Raw genomic sequence first — 17,046 nt, 5'->3', positions numbered from 1 at the left:
TTGCGGATATTGTCTAATGACATGAACGAAGAGTATATTGAACTTTACAGTGGCCTGCATCGAACGTAGGCAGATCATTTTATTATTATTATTATTATTTTTACAAGCAGACAATGTGAATAAATCATTCCACACTATATCGACACTCATAAAACTATAGCTCAAATAATAATAGCTAAATTTTAGGCCTGGGAAAGCTAGTATTATGGGAAGAAACGTCCCGAATTGCAAAGACGCAAATACAGTTATAGCCCTACATTACCGGCGCCGTACTGCAGCAACAACGTGCAACAGCCACACATTGCCTTATTCTGGCATTGTGAAGTCGCTGCAGATCACTAGATCACTATAGCGACCGCAGCGATGCATCGAATGCATCATTGGACGGGGAAAGGCTCGTGCTGTCTATAATATCGGTAGAAAACTGCGGGCACACGGAGCGTGGAAAGATCATTTATCCTCGGGATATTTCCGTGAGACTGAGCCCAGCTCCTTATTCTCCCTCCCTAAATGCCCCCCCCCCAACCGGCCAGCGTTTTCCCCCCTGCAAACAGGCAGTGCAGGAATTGGCGCGCGCGCACACTCGAGACTAAAGCCATGTAATGCCGAGCATTTAGGGAGTAATTACTGTTTCCTGCAGTTTGCTTTTTTTGACAAGTACAAAAGGCTAACAGGAAGCAATAAGAGGTCAGACTTGTACGAGCAGAACGACCCAAAATAGGTCTGGTTAGAGTTCATTATATTCCAAGGACGCGGTGTGTGTGCTGTGCACGCATGGTGCCGCATTTCTTATTCTTCATTAACTTTGCGCTGTGTTGCAGCTGGCCAATACACTACCATGAGCACGAGTTTGCGTGTCCACCTGGCTGTCTGACTATTCAAAGGGCAATAGCAAATGATAATTTTATTATCAAACTGTCTGTAGTTTTAGTTCGAGTGGCGTCGGCATAACAAGTAAAATCTTAGGGTTTGAGTAAATTTCTTATCTGACATCTGACATCAAGTACGGCACCTAATGTTTTCATTTTAGTCAATGAATATAAAAATGTTTTCATTAGAATGTTTTCTATAAAATATATTTCATATATTTTGTATATAGTTTTTGGAAAATATATTGAATCAAAAGAGTATACTTCATTTTGCAAGAATGTAACCTTTTAATCACTTTAAGGGAAATGTGGAAAAAAAATCTATTTTCCATTTTCCCGTGCCACATCAAAATACAAAAGGATAAGCAAAATAATTGGTTGATTAAAAACCAAAGAACCGACAAAACGATGTCCAAATAAGCTCAGAGCCTCCAATCAAGTATCGCGCTCTTTGGACAACAGCATAGTAGCGATGAAGTCGTGTCTGCTGCCACCACCAGGACATATCCTGTAATGATGACATCACTGTGGAGGGACATCCATAACAGCATGAAAGCAGTAGTTGCTTATACAAACCCCCTTTTTCTTTTTTTAGATAATCCAATGGGTATTCCCAGGTATGATGCAGCGAGTTTATAAACACGAACGTTTTTTTTTAAATCTGCTCACGTGCGTTAAAAACACATCTCAGAGGAGGGAATTGGGGGAAACTGTTTCAGCATGACTTCTTATAGCATGCAATTAAGCTGGACTACATAGTGATGACTAAGCACTGAAATATTTGCGGCCCTGAGATGACGATGAGTGTAATATTTTCCATTTTTTCATCAGACAAAAACCTACATTGATGACTTGTTTTATTTTATCAAAGAGAAAACAAATGTGTGTGTGAGTGTGTGTGTATGTTGAGGGGGGTCAGTGTGTGGGGATAGTGGTTAAATGGTCAGTTGCCATGGTCAGTTAAAGTCTCCTTAGCAAAATAATTGTCTGCCTGAGAGATGTCCTCATCACCGGCTCTCTTAGCCAAACCATATGTTCTGGATTTCCCAACGTTTCCCAGCTGCTCCCTCTCCCTCTACCCCCCCCCCCCCCCCCCTTTCAAAAAGGAATTCTCCCACTTTTAAAGCATTTACGCTCCACAAAAGACCTTTGATCTTGCGAAAGTGGAAAATCTCCGCAGTTTATGATTTCATTGTACACATTTCTTTTTACAAGCGGCACAGAGGCAGAGGGGTCCCCTGGTGCCGGGCCGATGTGCGTGCTTTGTTTTTCCTGGACAGCTTCCCGAAAATCTCCCCCCTGCGCCCTAATTGGATTTCTCGCGTTGTAGCATGAGTCCTCGCTTAATTGTCTGAAAGTCTTTAATCGGTTCCTCGCTCAAGAGAATGTGCCTCCTCCACCTCCTCCTCCTCTTCCCTGCACTCCTGTGTACAATACGGCCATCTCTGCTTGTCTTCAGCCGCCTGGACACATGGAACCTGTTTGTGCTTATTTTGGACATTTGTCACAGCAGAAAGCCCCCTGTGCCTTTCCGGAACTCTCAGCAGAGTCCGTTCATTCTGCAGGTCCTGGCTGAAATGTTACCTGAGGGCGGAACACTGAAGGCACACACACGTTAGGTTGTCCCAGGAGGCTGGTTTGATTGTTTATAGAGCTATATTAAGCATGTTTTAGTACGCAGCTACACACTTAGCCTGACTGAATGCACTTTTTGTAAGCTGCTCTGGATAAAAGCTCAAATGAATAAATGTAAATGTTCAGTTCAAAGAAGTTCCACAAAACCCTCAAAAGTTATTGCTGCCCATGAAGACAGCAGGAAGAAGGTTCTGTTCATCTGGCATGCTGTTTTGTTTTTGTTGTTTGCATATGTGTATAACTCCTATGAAACTGTTCTACTCTGCAACACTATCTCCCACAGCAAACAGTACCCTTACACAAACCCAAACTGTGAAACATTGGAATATTAGAACTGTTTAGCTCTGATTAGAACACTGCAACCAGGATATCATAGGAGAGGGTGATATTCTTAAAAGAAGGAATGGCAGTCTCTCGACCAAGGCCAGCTCCACTCTGGGAGAGCCACACAGCCTGCTTGTTTTCATTCTATCCCAGCTCTGAAGTGCATAATCAGTCATTACTTGGATGGTAAGTAAACTCTCCTTGTACACCAGCTCTAGATTCATTGGGATTTTAATATGGCCTGTAGTCCTCTGGTTACAAGCACGCCTCCTCAACCATCACACCCTACTGTCACTCCTAATATGAACTGCAGACAGTGGAAGCACTTGAGTGTGGTATAAGGGATACTAAAACCCAACAACTGTTAATTGTCCTGTTGCCTTGCTTCTCATTTAGCATGATGAACCATTTTTTCATTAATTAAAGATGGCCCGGGAGCAGCGTATTGTTATTTGTCGCTAATGTATTCCAATATGCTGACAATATCTTTATGACCTTTCAGCGCTTCACATAAAAACGTTCATCAAAACTAAAAGATCGCTGTAAAATTAAATTCAGCCCCTTGTCTCTTTCTCGTGATTAGAATTATGTAATGTAACTTAACCTTTGTAATTAAAATGATGCAATGCGAACCACACAAAGGTGATATCACATTAGAGGCAATCACCTGGAAGGCAGCTGGAAGGTGATTGCAGATGGGCGATCCTTAATTGAATCGCCACACTTGTCAGTCATGCAGGACTCAGATTCAGATTCAGATTCGGGATAATGAGCAGCGTAGTGGTCAGCTTTCAGGCTGCCCATGAGCCCCCATGGCCAACACATGAGCAATTCCTTAATGGGGCCTTTCGCTATTGCCCCAGTGACAGTATGTTACTAATATGGGTGACAATGCAACAGCTGCACTCTTGTTGGTTAAGGTTAAAAGGTATAAACCAGATACCAGGAGGGTTTTATTGACTTGGTGGACTCCTGGGGTCCCTGCTGTCCATTTAGGCCCATCCAGATTTTTAACCTGGAACACTTCAACCTAGAAGTCCATTGCACTGACTGTCACACTATAATGCCACCCAATAAGACTGTAAAGAGCATTAGAAGACACACTAAGAGGAACTGATATGAAACTCGTGTGTGACTAAGGTCCTAGCGTGATGCAGTTTTGGTAATCGCCCTGTGGAGGGTTGGAACGCTGACGCTGGTCAGTCACAGAGGGTGTAGGAGCCTCTACTCCCTTTCCATACGGGATGTCCCAGTCAGGAGCCCCAGGTAGGAGATCACACCTGAAGCCTTCCTTCGCCCTTAGTTTGGAGAGAGTCCCACAATGTTGGGGCAGAGTAGGCTTTACATTGAGTCACTTCAGAAGGCTTTTATAGAGTGCACATCTCCTTTGTGAACATGATGAAACTGCTTAAGCATTCACAGGCGTACAATTAAGCATTCACAGGCAAATGCAATTCACTTGGATATGCTGGAGGAAGTACTCATGGCATCTTCACAAAGGAGCCGTGTGATATTGCATGTTTTTACTCATGTTCATTGTTTTTACATAACATAATATCCAATCACGGGTGCTTTATGAAAGCCTTACAAAGGTATGCTCCGAGGCATGAACTCTGTGGTGCATGACCTCTGCTGAGTGCATCAATCAGTATGCAGACACATCCTCCAGCCGTGGAGCTCTGAGCGTCAGTTCTGGAGGCATTCAAACAAAAGCTGATAGAATAGGCAAGACAGCACATGCCTGTCTCTCTCTCTCTCTCTCTTTCTCTTTTTCCATCACTCTCTCCCCCTCACTCTGTCCCTCTCTTTCTCTCCCTCTGTCCTTCTCCTGCTCTTTGACTATCTCTCTCTCTCTTTCACTCTCTGCCCCTCTCTCTCCCTCTCTTTCTCTGTCTGTCTTTCTCTCTCTTTCTCTCTCTCTCTCTCTCTCTCTCTCCCCCTCTCTCTCTCTCTCTGTGTCTCTCCGTTTCTCTCTCGACTCCATTGTGAGCATGACAGGATGAGTGCAGCCTACATGTAAGAACAGCTGAGTGTGCAGGGGCCTCTGCCAGCGCCTCGGTGCTTCGCCGCTCGTCTGGTTTTCCTCGCGGCCTCACCGAGGCGTGATGTCTGCGCGAATATATGCCTTCGCAGGGGCGGAAAAAAACCGCACGGAACCTTTAATCGCGCTAATCACAGGCGGCCGCCGCTCACTGCCCTGGTGCACTGGAGCGTCCTTGGGAAGAAAAAGAAACCGCTCCCGCAGGGCCCTGTTTCATCTCTTTTCAGGGGGACATGCTGGGATTTCAGACTGTGTCCACGCTGCAGAATCATGCTCCGGATGCACAAAGCAAAGTTTTGGGTTGAGGGAGTTGTGAAGCGTAACGAAGAACTATTTCTCTGAGTATCTGTCACATCTGATAACATGAGAGCTGAAAGCTCAGGGGACACACAGCTCCTCCTGTTGGTGAGATGGCGGAATTAAAAGAACCAGACACTGAAATGCTGAAGGTCAAACCTATACCATAGTTATTTGTTTGTGTCTTACCTAGCTGCTCATAAACGGCCAGGAACAGCTCACGTTTTATTCTACTTGTTGAAATCGTTGGGGTTTATCATAGAAGGGCTGTGTCATATATAACTTGTTAGAACAATATTATCCCTTTTCACAATATCCTTTTTTACCCATTAAAACCTATGTTATTAATTCTAAGCTTATTAGCACTTGTCAGAGCTCCACAAATAAAGGAACAAATGCCTTCAAAATCTCTTATTTATCTCAGCATCTGCGTTGAATACAATTCCAAAGGCAACAACTTTGTGCAGATCTTCTCTCATTGAAATATATACAGACAAAGTGACAATGACAGCTGTCTCTTGCACAAAGAGGCTGCAAACTAATAGATTCAAAGTCATGATTTTTTATTTATTTCTTTCTTGGCGCTGATTGACAAAGACACTTGCGCAACGGTTATGATATGTTTTTGCTCAACACCCACAGTCATTAAAAATCTCTCTGGCTGTTAAGTCGGTGGAAAGCAGCACCAGCTATACATATCGATTAAACAACGCTTATTTCTTTTAGAGACAGGGCCATGACCGAGGCAGATGTTGGACACGCGAGCGAAAAATTTCCAGCCGTTCTCCCGAAAAGCGCCCTCTGGAAGGAGTCCCTGGCGCAGGCTTGGGGTCTTGTTCGTCGCGCTCCCCCGCCGTGCGGAGAGAAACTGGAACGCGTTCTCCGAGGGCGGAGACCTGGGCACCGTTCAGCCCGGCCCCCGCGGCGGCATTCCGCGTCCCTTCCTTGAGCCCTTGCCCGGCGTTCTGAAATCACTTCCAAAAATGCTTTCCTTTACACACCGCATTAAATGCCTCTTTATTCAAATGCAGCCTGTGGGCTCCTGCGAGATAAGACACATTAGTCGCACTTCATTTTCCGCTTTCCCCGGCAGGATGATCCCGTTTCTGACGTCCTGACCTCTTTCTGAGGGCAAATTTATCCAATTGCAGCATTTCTTTTGCTGTTCGGAGAACTTAAACGTATATCTTTAAACGTACAGCCGTTTCTTTCTACCACATAGGGAATGAATGAATTTTCAGAAATAAGATAATCATATAAGCGAAGCAGGAGATAGTAGTGTTTTTGTCCATTCATTCATCTCAGTGCGGGCTCTGTAACTCAGGCCAGGTTCTCTTTGGAAGGCAGCTGTGTCAGATTTTCTGTGGAAACGCAAAGAATGATAGCAATAATATGAAAAGCACATTCTTACCGTTGCTTATGGTCAAGCTGAAAGGCAATGCATGTCATAGGATTGTAACGCATACAAAAACCAAATGGATATATGCGGTTATAAAGCTGACTTAAAAGGTGTAGAATATTAGCACTGTGGTAATAGAGCAGCTCCAGGTCTATTAAATCACAATGAATACTTTCTACTGTCTATTAGCATGGGGAAGACAGGGTTGTCTAATTAAACTATCATTCTTAAACACACACACTGTGGGCTTCCGGATCAAAACAGCAGCTGTAAATATGCACCGACTTGTATACTGTCTGGATGAGCTTACCTCATTTTCTGTTTTTGTTAGGAGCTAATCCAGTCAATCTACAGATCAGTGGATCTGCACATCTATTTACCAATTCTGAGTGCTGGCCCCAAACTCTGTTTCTGTGGCAGTGTTCACCTTTTAGTCAAAATGATTTTAATTAGGACTGGTGGCCAGAAAAGCTGACCCAGAATCAGTTGCTGACTGATGAATACCCACAGCCCCAATTCTAATGTGTAAGAAAACAGCTATGGTCACACACACACACACACTTACATTGAGGTGCCCCTGGCGGAGCAGCCTACGCGTCAGGGCGATGACGATGGCGAGCGACAGGACGAAGATGACGGCACCGCAGAGCAGGTCGGCGATCTGCAGGCCCAGGTGGTACCACTCCATGCGCACCGGGTCCAGGCACAGGTCCCGGAACCTCAGGTAGGGGTACGGGAACATCACCACATAGCCCAGGTAGCCCGTTCCCACCGCGCCGGAGAAGGAGTAGTAGCAGTATGGCCCCGTCACGGTGGCCACCACGGCAACCGCGAATTGCACGGGGCAGATCAGGAGGCAGAGGGTGGAGAAGGTGTAGCTCAGTTCCCACTGCAGTGTTAAAAACAAGAGGCGCACACAGGCGCAAGGTGACACCGAAATGTTTTCCATATGCTGAAGAAACAGCAACACAGGCCCCCTTCTCTCAGGACACAACGTTCCCGAAAACCCCGTCGTAAAGCAGATCAGGAACTGAATCATATTTTCCCATAAATGCAATGTTATGAGTTGACTTCACAAAAGGTTACTTAATTATGGGATTATGTTCAACATTGTTCAACATTGAACATACTATTGTAATATATTTGTATCTTCAGGTATGTATAAAATACATGTGTACACATGAAGCACACAGTCCAAATGTTCAGTTTTATGTACATTGTGGAATGGTTTGGCATTGACAGGATATAGAGAACAACAATATGAAAACCACAGCATTCAGACAGATACTGATTTACAGGGCCAGTGAGACACAGAGGGTGAGATACATCTTCAGCTCACTGCAATGCATTTACTGAATGGAAACAGACTCAAAGAAGAAAGAAAACACAGCAAACTAAAATAATGACCTCAGATAGGATGTAAAAATGTTTTTGTTTCTTTGGAAGACTTTCACTCTGCCACTTCTGTTGACTTTTGTATTTCAGCAGTACAGTGTTACAGTTGCTTAGCAGAGGCTTTTATCCAGGGGGATTGGCGTAGCTTACAGTCGTTACACGTTATCTGTTTATACAGTTGGGTATTTACAGACTCTGGTTAGGTACTTTTCCCAAGCAGTAAAACAGCAGTGCCCCTCTGGGGATTCAAACTGGCAACCTTTGGGTTCCTTGCTACTATGCCAAAGTGCGCCTCTCCTTCTTTTTCTCACTTCTCATCCTAAGTCAGGATTTCATACCAGCATTGTTATAAATTTCAAAAATGCTGATTGCGGTGAGGCAGTTTGTCACCAAGCAGGGACCACCTGCAGCTTCTGTGTGTCTCTGTGCATGGCTACTGCAGAGAAGCCGGCCAGCACTCCTCACAAACATGAACTAAAGGAGCACAATTTACAAAAACAAGCCAATAATTTATTTTAAAAAACAACCACAAACGAAACCAGCCTTGTGTACAGCCGGCTGAAACAAAGCCTCTCTCTCAGCAGCCACACACCTGTGTTCAATAACAGTCTAATCACACAGGTGCAGCTCACTAACTAATGGCTGGTCTCAGCCAATTAAACACACCTACATGCACAGACAATGAAAACGAACAATTGAGTAATCAACCTGTTTGGGTGCAATTTATGGGCGTAAGTGCAACAATTGGAATGGTAGCAAATGGAAAGACACAGATCCCGGTTCTCCTTCGCGCTGACCACTTGCAGTTCAGAGCCACTTTTCACTGCGACTGGCTGTGGACTGTCTCTGCAAACTGCCTGCAATGTGCAGCGGTATCAGCTGGCAGCTAACACTGGGTTTTATTTGATTGAGAGGAATAAAATTATATTCCATGGCATTTATAGTTTGTGTCTGGCCAACAAGTAACCATCAGCAATTTCTTTTTCTGTTCCCTGTTCTGTTTTTTTTTTGGTGTGTGTGTGTGTGTGTGTGTGTGTGTGTGTGTGGGAGGGGGGGGGGCAGGGCTATTAAAATAGGTTAAAGACTGACTGTGATGTATCCACTGATTGCTGCCAAACCAGAAATAAAGCAGCTCCATATAAATAAATAGAGTTACTATTATACCCATGCAGGGCGGTTCAAATACCTCACCAAGATTAAAAGAACAGAGGACAGTATAAAATATAAAATCCTGAATATCATGAATACAGTGTAATGCCCTCAAAATACAGTGCTTGCCATACTTTACAAGACATCAGCTGTTAACACTAACAATATACATATCAGTTATTAAATATTAAATGTTGTTTATATGCTGTAGCATGTATCTTTCATTACAGGCAATGGTTGATGTACAATATCTGAAGGCAGCAATAACTGGTATATTTTGTTAGTGACACTCATATGAGGGTAGGGTTATAGGGCCTTCATAAAGCATACATGACATGATATTACTGTTTTATTAAGTAGTTATAAGCAAATGTTGCACTCTATGAAGGTAGCCAGAGTGTTGCTTCATACTTTAATATGGAATTTTTTTTTTTTTTTGCATAACTCAGGCTACACTGGTTTACGTCAGCTGTCATGAAGCACTGCAGCTGTTTATGAATTCTTTATAAAGTGGCGTGCTGGCTTTGGTTCAAATCGATGTAATACAGTTATCAATATTTACCATTGCTCTGTTGTTTCGTTGCTTACTCGTCAGAAGCACACACGTTCCAGCAATGAGTGCCTGAGAAACACAATTTAAAAGATTTATTCACGTTTGGAAAGACACGCTGCAATTTCATAGGCCAATAAAAACTTTTTAAACTTTGATCTCAGCAAAATGGATAATGCACACAGGCAAACAGGCTGCAACACCTGTGTTTTAATACCAGGTCAGAAGTTCTAATTCACCTTTATCTGTGTAGCATTGTGCTCAGTACAGTTATGCAGTTTTGAAGATAGGTCAGTGTTTCTAAACCGTAGGCCTAGATTTGAACAGTATTGTGGATTCTTTTTTGACAGTTGTCTGCAATAAGTCATAAAAGAACAAAGCTCTTTCACAACTTCTTTAAGCTCCTTAACCAAATTAGCAATAGATTATACTTAAGCTTACAAGGCCAAGAGCAAAGTTGGCTTTGTAAACTGAGACACTATTATGCACAAACGTTAGGAGATATCAATCGATTATTTTAAGATCACACCATTTTAGAGCACAAACACACCCACGAATATTTTCCCCTGAGCATTTACAGATGACGTTAAAAGAATATCAGATGCAAATCCATATACAATTAACAGCTCTGCCGAACCTGATCAAGTGAGCTCAGCTGAGCCGGAGCCAAAATACCCATGCCTGGGTCATGACGAAGCGGGTCATTTAAATACCAACCAGCAGTCCTGTCCAAAGCGGTGCCGCGATCTTGGTGCTCCATCCCACATACCACGGCTTGTAGCTGACCATGGGAAAGAAGGCAAGGATTCCTGACATCAAGCTGACAACACCAAAGGCCAACTGGCCGCCCCCGGCGCAGCGGAACAAGTCCGCCATTGTCGTCGAACTCCTCCGCCCGGAGCGAAACACAGCGCTCCTGTGTGCCGCCGGCTCTGGCGGCCCTCGGGGTTCCCCCGGCAACTGTCGTCAGCCCGCGCTCGCCGGTCCCTGTGTACACAAGGACTCAACGATAAGGCCCACGGGCTGCACCCTCCATGTTTGTTGGCACGTACATGCTGAAGGCTGGAGAAGCGAAGGCTCTTTTATCCTGTGGTGCGAGGGTCATAAAACCCCCATTAAACAGCACTCCAATGCTGGGGAGGCAGGGAAAGGTCTGCACATGCTGCAGGTCCCCACCATGACCACTGACTCACTTTTCCCAGCTAATACAGGTTCCCCACCAATAACTTTTCAATGGCGCTGCAGTTCACTATAACCTCTGTGCTTTAGCAGTGACAAGACTCACAAGAGCCATGTTTGAATAAGGTCACTGTAGGTGCCCCATGAATGATCTTTCTCAAAGATGGATGTGTGCAAAACGTTCCAGTTACATTTGGTTGTTGCTTTTGTATCCACACAGGTTATAGGTGCTACACAGGAGTCCAAACAGGTCTTCTGTGTGCTTGCACTGTTCTTGTCTTTTGTATTGTGCAACAGGTCACTCTTCATGTTTCACCCTTTTGGCCACCTGATTAACAATCTATGAGGTGTAGCCTCCGGAACAAAACATCTTTAATTTGAGTCTCAATGTCAAGATACTGACCACACATCCTACGCATTCTTTGGAACTGACCAGAGGGAATATCATTTTTCAGCCATTTTGGATAGAAGTTCTATAATTTTTGCTCGGGGTTTTTCCTAAAAACAGACAAAAATATTAACCCTTTTATAGCCACATAAGAAAATATTTACCACTCTTTTGCTGTTTTGAATACTTAGCCTTAGACATCTGTTCGTGTTATTGATATATTCATGTAATTTCAGCAGTTTGGCCTCTGTGCCAGATTAGTTCAAGATGATATCAACTCCATATTACTCACACCATGAATTAAAGGATTTTATTTCCTGCCAGGGACCTGAATAGAGATAAGCATTGTTGGGTTCAAACCAAGCACCCATTCCAAGTATGACTAGCCTATCCCGAAAAAGAAGCACTTTATTCTGTAAGGGCCACTCACTTCCCAATAAAGTCTTATTCAGTAGATATGAATTAGAGTAAGAGCCATTGCTGCCAATCAGGGTATAGTGGTACAGATCTTTGGCTTGGAGTCTAAGGAAGGGGTTGCACCTTGCCATGGGCCAAGGTTGTTAACCCTCCCCATTGGATATCATACATAGGAATAGTTTAAGGAGGAGATGGGGTGGAGGAGAGATACCATGAACAGCTGACACAAAAGTGTGAAGTGGTGACTGGGATTTTGCTACATGTGGATGGGACAGATTTGTCAATTGCACAAGGGATTATCTAAAAATTCTCCACCTGAATCTTCATTTGGAACTACAACAGCAATATGATCTCATCTGGTCTTTGTTTCAATGCTGTCCATTCGTCATAATGATAAATGTTACTATATAAAGACTCAACGTCACTAAAAGGCACATTTCCCGTGTTCCATGTCCAGGGCATGTGTGGTGCCTTATATTAACAAGGGCAGGTAAAAAACAAAAGGTTAAAACATCAATATAATTAGATACTGGTTTATACATGGACTCATGGGCAAGGTCACTAGATTTTAGTGGACAACAGCAAGCACAGCTGTACCTCTTTCACAAAAAAGCAAAGCAGTGCTCCATTCTCTCATGTTTTTTTTTCCTGTCTTTATTTTATTTTAGAATCTCAAAGAAAAAAAAAGCCATGCGAAACACAAGCACAGTCTCATTATAAGTCCTGTTTATAAGTCCTGGTTTTGGGGTCCATTCAACTCACAATTGTCCGCAAAATAGACGCACGTACTCCGGAGAAGAGGATACACGTGGACAGGCCAGGTAGAACCGAGAGAGCGACACGGACAGGTGTGTGGTTTCAGAAGTCGTTTCGTTACATTTACAGCTGCCTCTCCTGTAAGAAGTTCTGATTTGCATAGACCTAGAATATTAGTGGTATAACTCACACATTTAAACATTAATCTCAAGTTTTGATTTTCGCCTCTTTTTTTTCCTTTTTACATCAAATCGCCTCGATAAGTTATCGTCATTACAGCAGTTTTATTGCTTCGAAAGTTACCCCGACTAACAGAGAAGTGCTACTTCAGCGTCAGATGCCCTCCTAAAAAAACGTCCAGTTGATTGTCTTCATACAGTGAAATCAGACAGAACTCCTTGTAAAATTCCACCTCAATAAGCTTGATGCACATAACATAACACTGGCAGTAATAGTAAAATTATAATTTAAAAACCCTGTGCCACTCAGTGGCAGAGAAGTTCACTTGGGAAAATACAATACAAAGAGATTTACAGTAACTATTAGAAAAGGTTCTATAGGAACATTAAAAACAGTATAGCTACAGCTAAAGGTATGTGTTGCACATAGGCCTGTTACAATGAATTGCAACTATGTACGTCCTGCAATAAAATATTTTACACTAATTACAAAAAGAAAAAAAAATCCTCCGCTTGTGTACAGTAAAAAGTGTGGCTGGACACCAGTTCTCTCAGCAGTGGCACAGAGGAACCGGACTAGGGACGGCTCTGCTGAGAACTGATGTCGAATTATAAGGCGTTCACGGGAGAGGAGGGGGGTGAAATAAGATAGAGATCACTGATTGGATGCTGGTTATCTTGGGAACGCAGGGAGGCAAATTAAAAAAAAAAAAGTGAGATGTGAGAGCGGCGATCTTGAAGGAGACGCACAAGTGCTCACAGGCTGGAGGGCCTGTACGCCACCGCAGGACCGTGGCCCTTGGGTCACCGCTGTCACAGTGTGTGAACGCCGAGTTAAGGCAGTGGCAGAAATACAGACAAATTTGACTGTAACTCGTGTATGAGGGTAACGGGACACTCTGCGTGCGTGCGTGCGTGCGTGTGTGTGTGTGTGTGTGTGTGTGTGTGTGTGTGAGATTCACTTTGACAGGCTACATCAGAGCCAGAGGTCACATTACAGAGACAAGGCGGCGGACAGGTACCGTGATTAATAAATACACCGGTGTCATCACCAATGTATGTGACACGCAGCTATCCGAACACAGTGCAATAATTTGGCAGTATCTACAAGGCCTTAACTGTCAGTAAAACAGAGGAGAGGTTTGGCAAAGCAATAAGGAAATAAATAGTACCTTTCAAATAAAAGATGCATTTTCCTCTTATTTACATGTGTGCTTTTAGCATTGATGTGACACAACAAATACTTTACTTGGCTTCACTGGGATCTAAGGTATGATTGCAGTCTGACTACGTTACAAGCTGTAGTCTTCCTTTTGACACTATGCTCATTTTTTTAGTAGGCTACATGTTTGGCGGTAATTACAGTCTCTTCACTTCCTCTGAAAAGAATTTCAGACCGACTTTCTCAAAAAGATAAGAAGTCACCTTCAAGCATTGGATACTTTAGACCACAGTCATTCTGTGAGACCATAAGACCATAGAAGATAACACTGATTTCAAATCGAAAATTATTGCATATAGTCAGGCTGTTCACAAACAAGAGACGCCTATATCAAACTATATCATTCAGCCTATGTAGCCAAGGAAATTAAGATGGCTCTGATAAAAATTCATTTGAAACAGTGAAATGGTTTGTGGAAATGTGTAACGAAGGTTTTGGTTTCACCATTAAAAAAAAAAACAAACTAAACTGTAAGTTACAAGTTATGTGTGCATATCTCAGACAGTTAAATATATCCTGACTTCACTTTTCAGCCCTACAGAGCAAGGATTCCTCTTGAGACGGAATATCTTGACCAGCTTAAACATGTGATGCCAAACATGACCACTGGGTGGCGGAAAAGAGCAAGTTACGTGTGACGTCTAATACATTTCAATACAGTGAAAACATTCAAGTGTTAATGTTTCACACATTATGTTCCATGCCTATAAAAATCAAAACAAAATAAAACTCATGTTACAGTAGATCATACTGTGAGGACTCACTGAGGGGGTTTGGATGATGTTTAAAATGCTCTTAAATAAACAAAACATGGCTATGGGGGGTTGCAAGATCTTCAAACACCAGTTTTTAAATGAAAAACTATCAATTTTGTCACATTCTGTGACCATTAAAAAAATCTCCATTAAGTCACAGCATCATTATCGTCAATCAGCTGAGATCTCCCAAGCGTAATGTGGCTTTCTCAGGGATGTCCTGCGCTCTGAAGATCACAGCTGTTAAACAAGTAGTAATTTAACCCCATTCACACAAATATCAAAGAAATCTGCCGGCAGTTTGTTGAGTGGACAAGAAAAAAAAACTAACAAGAAAAAAAAAACTGAATGGATAGTCTGACTAGATCTAGATGTTAAGACATGTTACACAACACGGAAAAAGCCTTTTGGTTTACAAGCCGTTCTATTGCACACACACAATGTCTTTTTTTAAAGTGTAGAAAAAAGCATTTCCCTTCCGAAGAGTAGCTGAAAAATAGCTTAAAAGGTGATGTTTCTTTCCCTTCGTGTGGCAGTCAGGACCACGGGGGGCGCCAGCGGGCGGGGTGTAGGGGGAAGGGGTAGGTGGGGTCGTGCGTTGGACCAGCGAGGATCACGCCGACAGGTCGGATATGACGAGTTTGTCCATCTTATTCCCAATTTCTGAGGGGACGGTGAGCTCATCTGATTCATAGTCGTCCTCAAATGACCTACAAACGAAGAGAGGAGGAAAAAAAAGTCAACAGATGCTGCAGTGTAGCTAGCAAATATGACGGTGCAAAAAAAATTAAGGTGTATATTACTGTGTATGAAATCATTTCAACATTCCCAACATTACAGTTAGTTGTATTTCATCCTCATAACCTCATAACGATCGGAGACAGAGAAAAAAAGGCATCCGTTAATTGTACATTCTCATTGTGTTGCTGGTTTATGGACTCAGATTAGGATCCAAAATGAGCAGTTATCTTCTTCTAATACCACAGACTAACAAATGGAAGGTCTCAGCTGGATTTTGAAACACAGAAAACGCCTTTTCTGAGGGCGAGTGCTTGTATGGCGGTGGTCAGGAAGACGCCTGCCTCACCCCTCCTGCAGCTGCTCATTGGCAGTCTCCTCAGCGACCAGGATTTCGTACTCCTCCGACGCGTACTTGTCCCAGTCTGAGGGCTCTGGACTGTCACTGTCCAAATCCTGAAAGACAGGCAAACTATCACTGTCACCGCCTGCCCTACGACTGCCTGTGCCTTCAGACAAATACAGCAAGACTTATCTATATATTTTCAAATTGACACGCTAAATACAACAGTTAACATTGACACAGTGGATAGACTGAACAGAGGCTTGTCAGAGCCTGTAGCTGAATGTAGTTGAATTGTGGGTTAAATGCTTTGATTAGCTCCAAACTTAAGCGGTGCGAAACTGTTAATGTATTGGAAATGAGGGGTGCACCCTTTGTTGGAAACCACAGGGTCTCCATCACACCTTTTGCACTGCAAAGGGATCCCTCTGCTCGTGGTCCAGGTACTTCTCCAGGTTAAAGAAGGTGTCGTAGAATATGTGTGCCATCCTGCACCTTTTCAGGTCGTGGAGGGTGATTTTCCCTGTGGGGAGAACAGTGGTCAGACCATGGTTGCACCCACTACTTCAAGAGCAGGTAATGGGGTGGCGATGGCAAGACTTCAGATCTGCACATGGTAGCAGAGACGGTTTCGGTCAAGCATGTCAAAACGACCCTCAAGGAAAAGCGTTATGCTACACAGATCCAGTCAAAGGCCCTTATGCTATGAACATGTCTCTACGGCTGCCATTTGCTCAAGGTTTCTGATCAACAGGCTGGCTATGCAACTGGGAAGATGTCAGATGAGGAGGTCAGCACTACAGTAGTCATTACACCACTAGCTGGCTAATTTGCCTCCTGGGTTCTAACTTAATTTAAATTATACATGACTGGAGGTAGATCCACATACACATCCTGAGTGTGTGACTACGGTTCTAGATGGCAGGTTGTGAACATGTGACCAGCATTTGGGTTGACCACTCCTACTCTGCACACTATGCACTGGGGCAATCATCATCACCAAAATGGAACATCAGCACACACAATGACACCCATTCCTTTTAAGGACACATCATAAACATAAGCTGTTTGATGTTCCCTTTGGATGTCTCAGTGAGTCTCTCCCTCACGCTGTGGATCTGAGCTGGATTCAGATAGTGTGAGAATGGGGAATGTGCCACGTCCAGGAAGGGGTTCTAAATTCCACATTGAGAGGGTGTTCCTAATGGGATCACGTTAGAGGCTAAAAGCAGCAACAGCATGGAGCTCCCTAGAGCAGACTGCGCCTCTGGGGGATGGTGTGGGTAACATCTGGAGCTGTGGGTGGGGGGGTAGTATCTGGAGCTGTGGGAGGGGGGGTAGAGCTGTGGGTGGGGGGGGGTCGGGGGGGGGGGGGGGGGGGGGGGGGGGGGGGGTAGTATCCGGAGCTGT

General features: G+C 43.7%; 2 protein-coding genes across 3 annotated transcripts in view; both read right to left on the bottom strand.

Annotated features, from left to right (window-relative positions):
- Nucleotides 1-5,247: 5,247 nt before the first annotated feature.
- Nucleotides 5,248-9,726, bottom strand: LOC118796047 (transmembrane protein 212-like). Its single transcript, XM_036554877.1, has 3 exons — nt 9,672-9,726; nt 7,131-7,454; nt 5,248-5,268 (listed from the first exon to the last, which is right to left on the bottom strand). Exons 1-3 carry the CDS (start codon nt 9,672-9,674, stop codon nt 5,248-5,250), a joined length of 348 nt encoding a protein of 115 aa, XP_036410770.1. The 5' UTR covers nt 9,675-9,726.
- Nucleotides 9,727-12,301: 2,575 nt separating this feature from the next.
- Nucleotides 12,302-17,046, bottom strand: part of ppp2r3a (protein phosphatase 2, regulatory subunit B'', alpha) — a 35,305-nt gene continuing 30,560 nt past the window's right edge. For both annotated transcript variants that reach the window (XM_036554265.1, XM_036554266.1), the window contains exons 11-13: nt 16,041-16,159; nt 15,643-15,749; nt 12,302-15,265 (exon numbers count right to left, since the gene is read on the bottom strand). In XM_036554265.1, the coding sequence (XP_036410158.1) occupies nt 15,169-15,265; nt 15,643-15,749; nt 16,041-16,159 (323 nt within the window). In that variant the 3' untranslated portion in view covers nt 12,302-15,168. The remainder of the gene's footprint in view (nt 15,266-15,642; nt 15,750-16,040; nt 16,160-17,046) is intronic.

Source organism: Megalops cyprinoides, chromosome 20, assembly GCF_013368585.1.
Source record: "Megalops cyprinoides isolate fMegCyp1 chromosome 20, fMegCyp1.pri, whole genome shotgun sequence".
In the NCBI taxonomy this organism is placed as follows: Eukaryota; Metazoa; Chordata; class Actinopteri; order Elopiformes; family Megalopidae; genus Megalops; species Megalops cyprinoides.
Note: the sequence above shows the minus strand (reverse complement) of the source record. Positions and strands in the feature narration are given on the sequence as shown.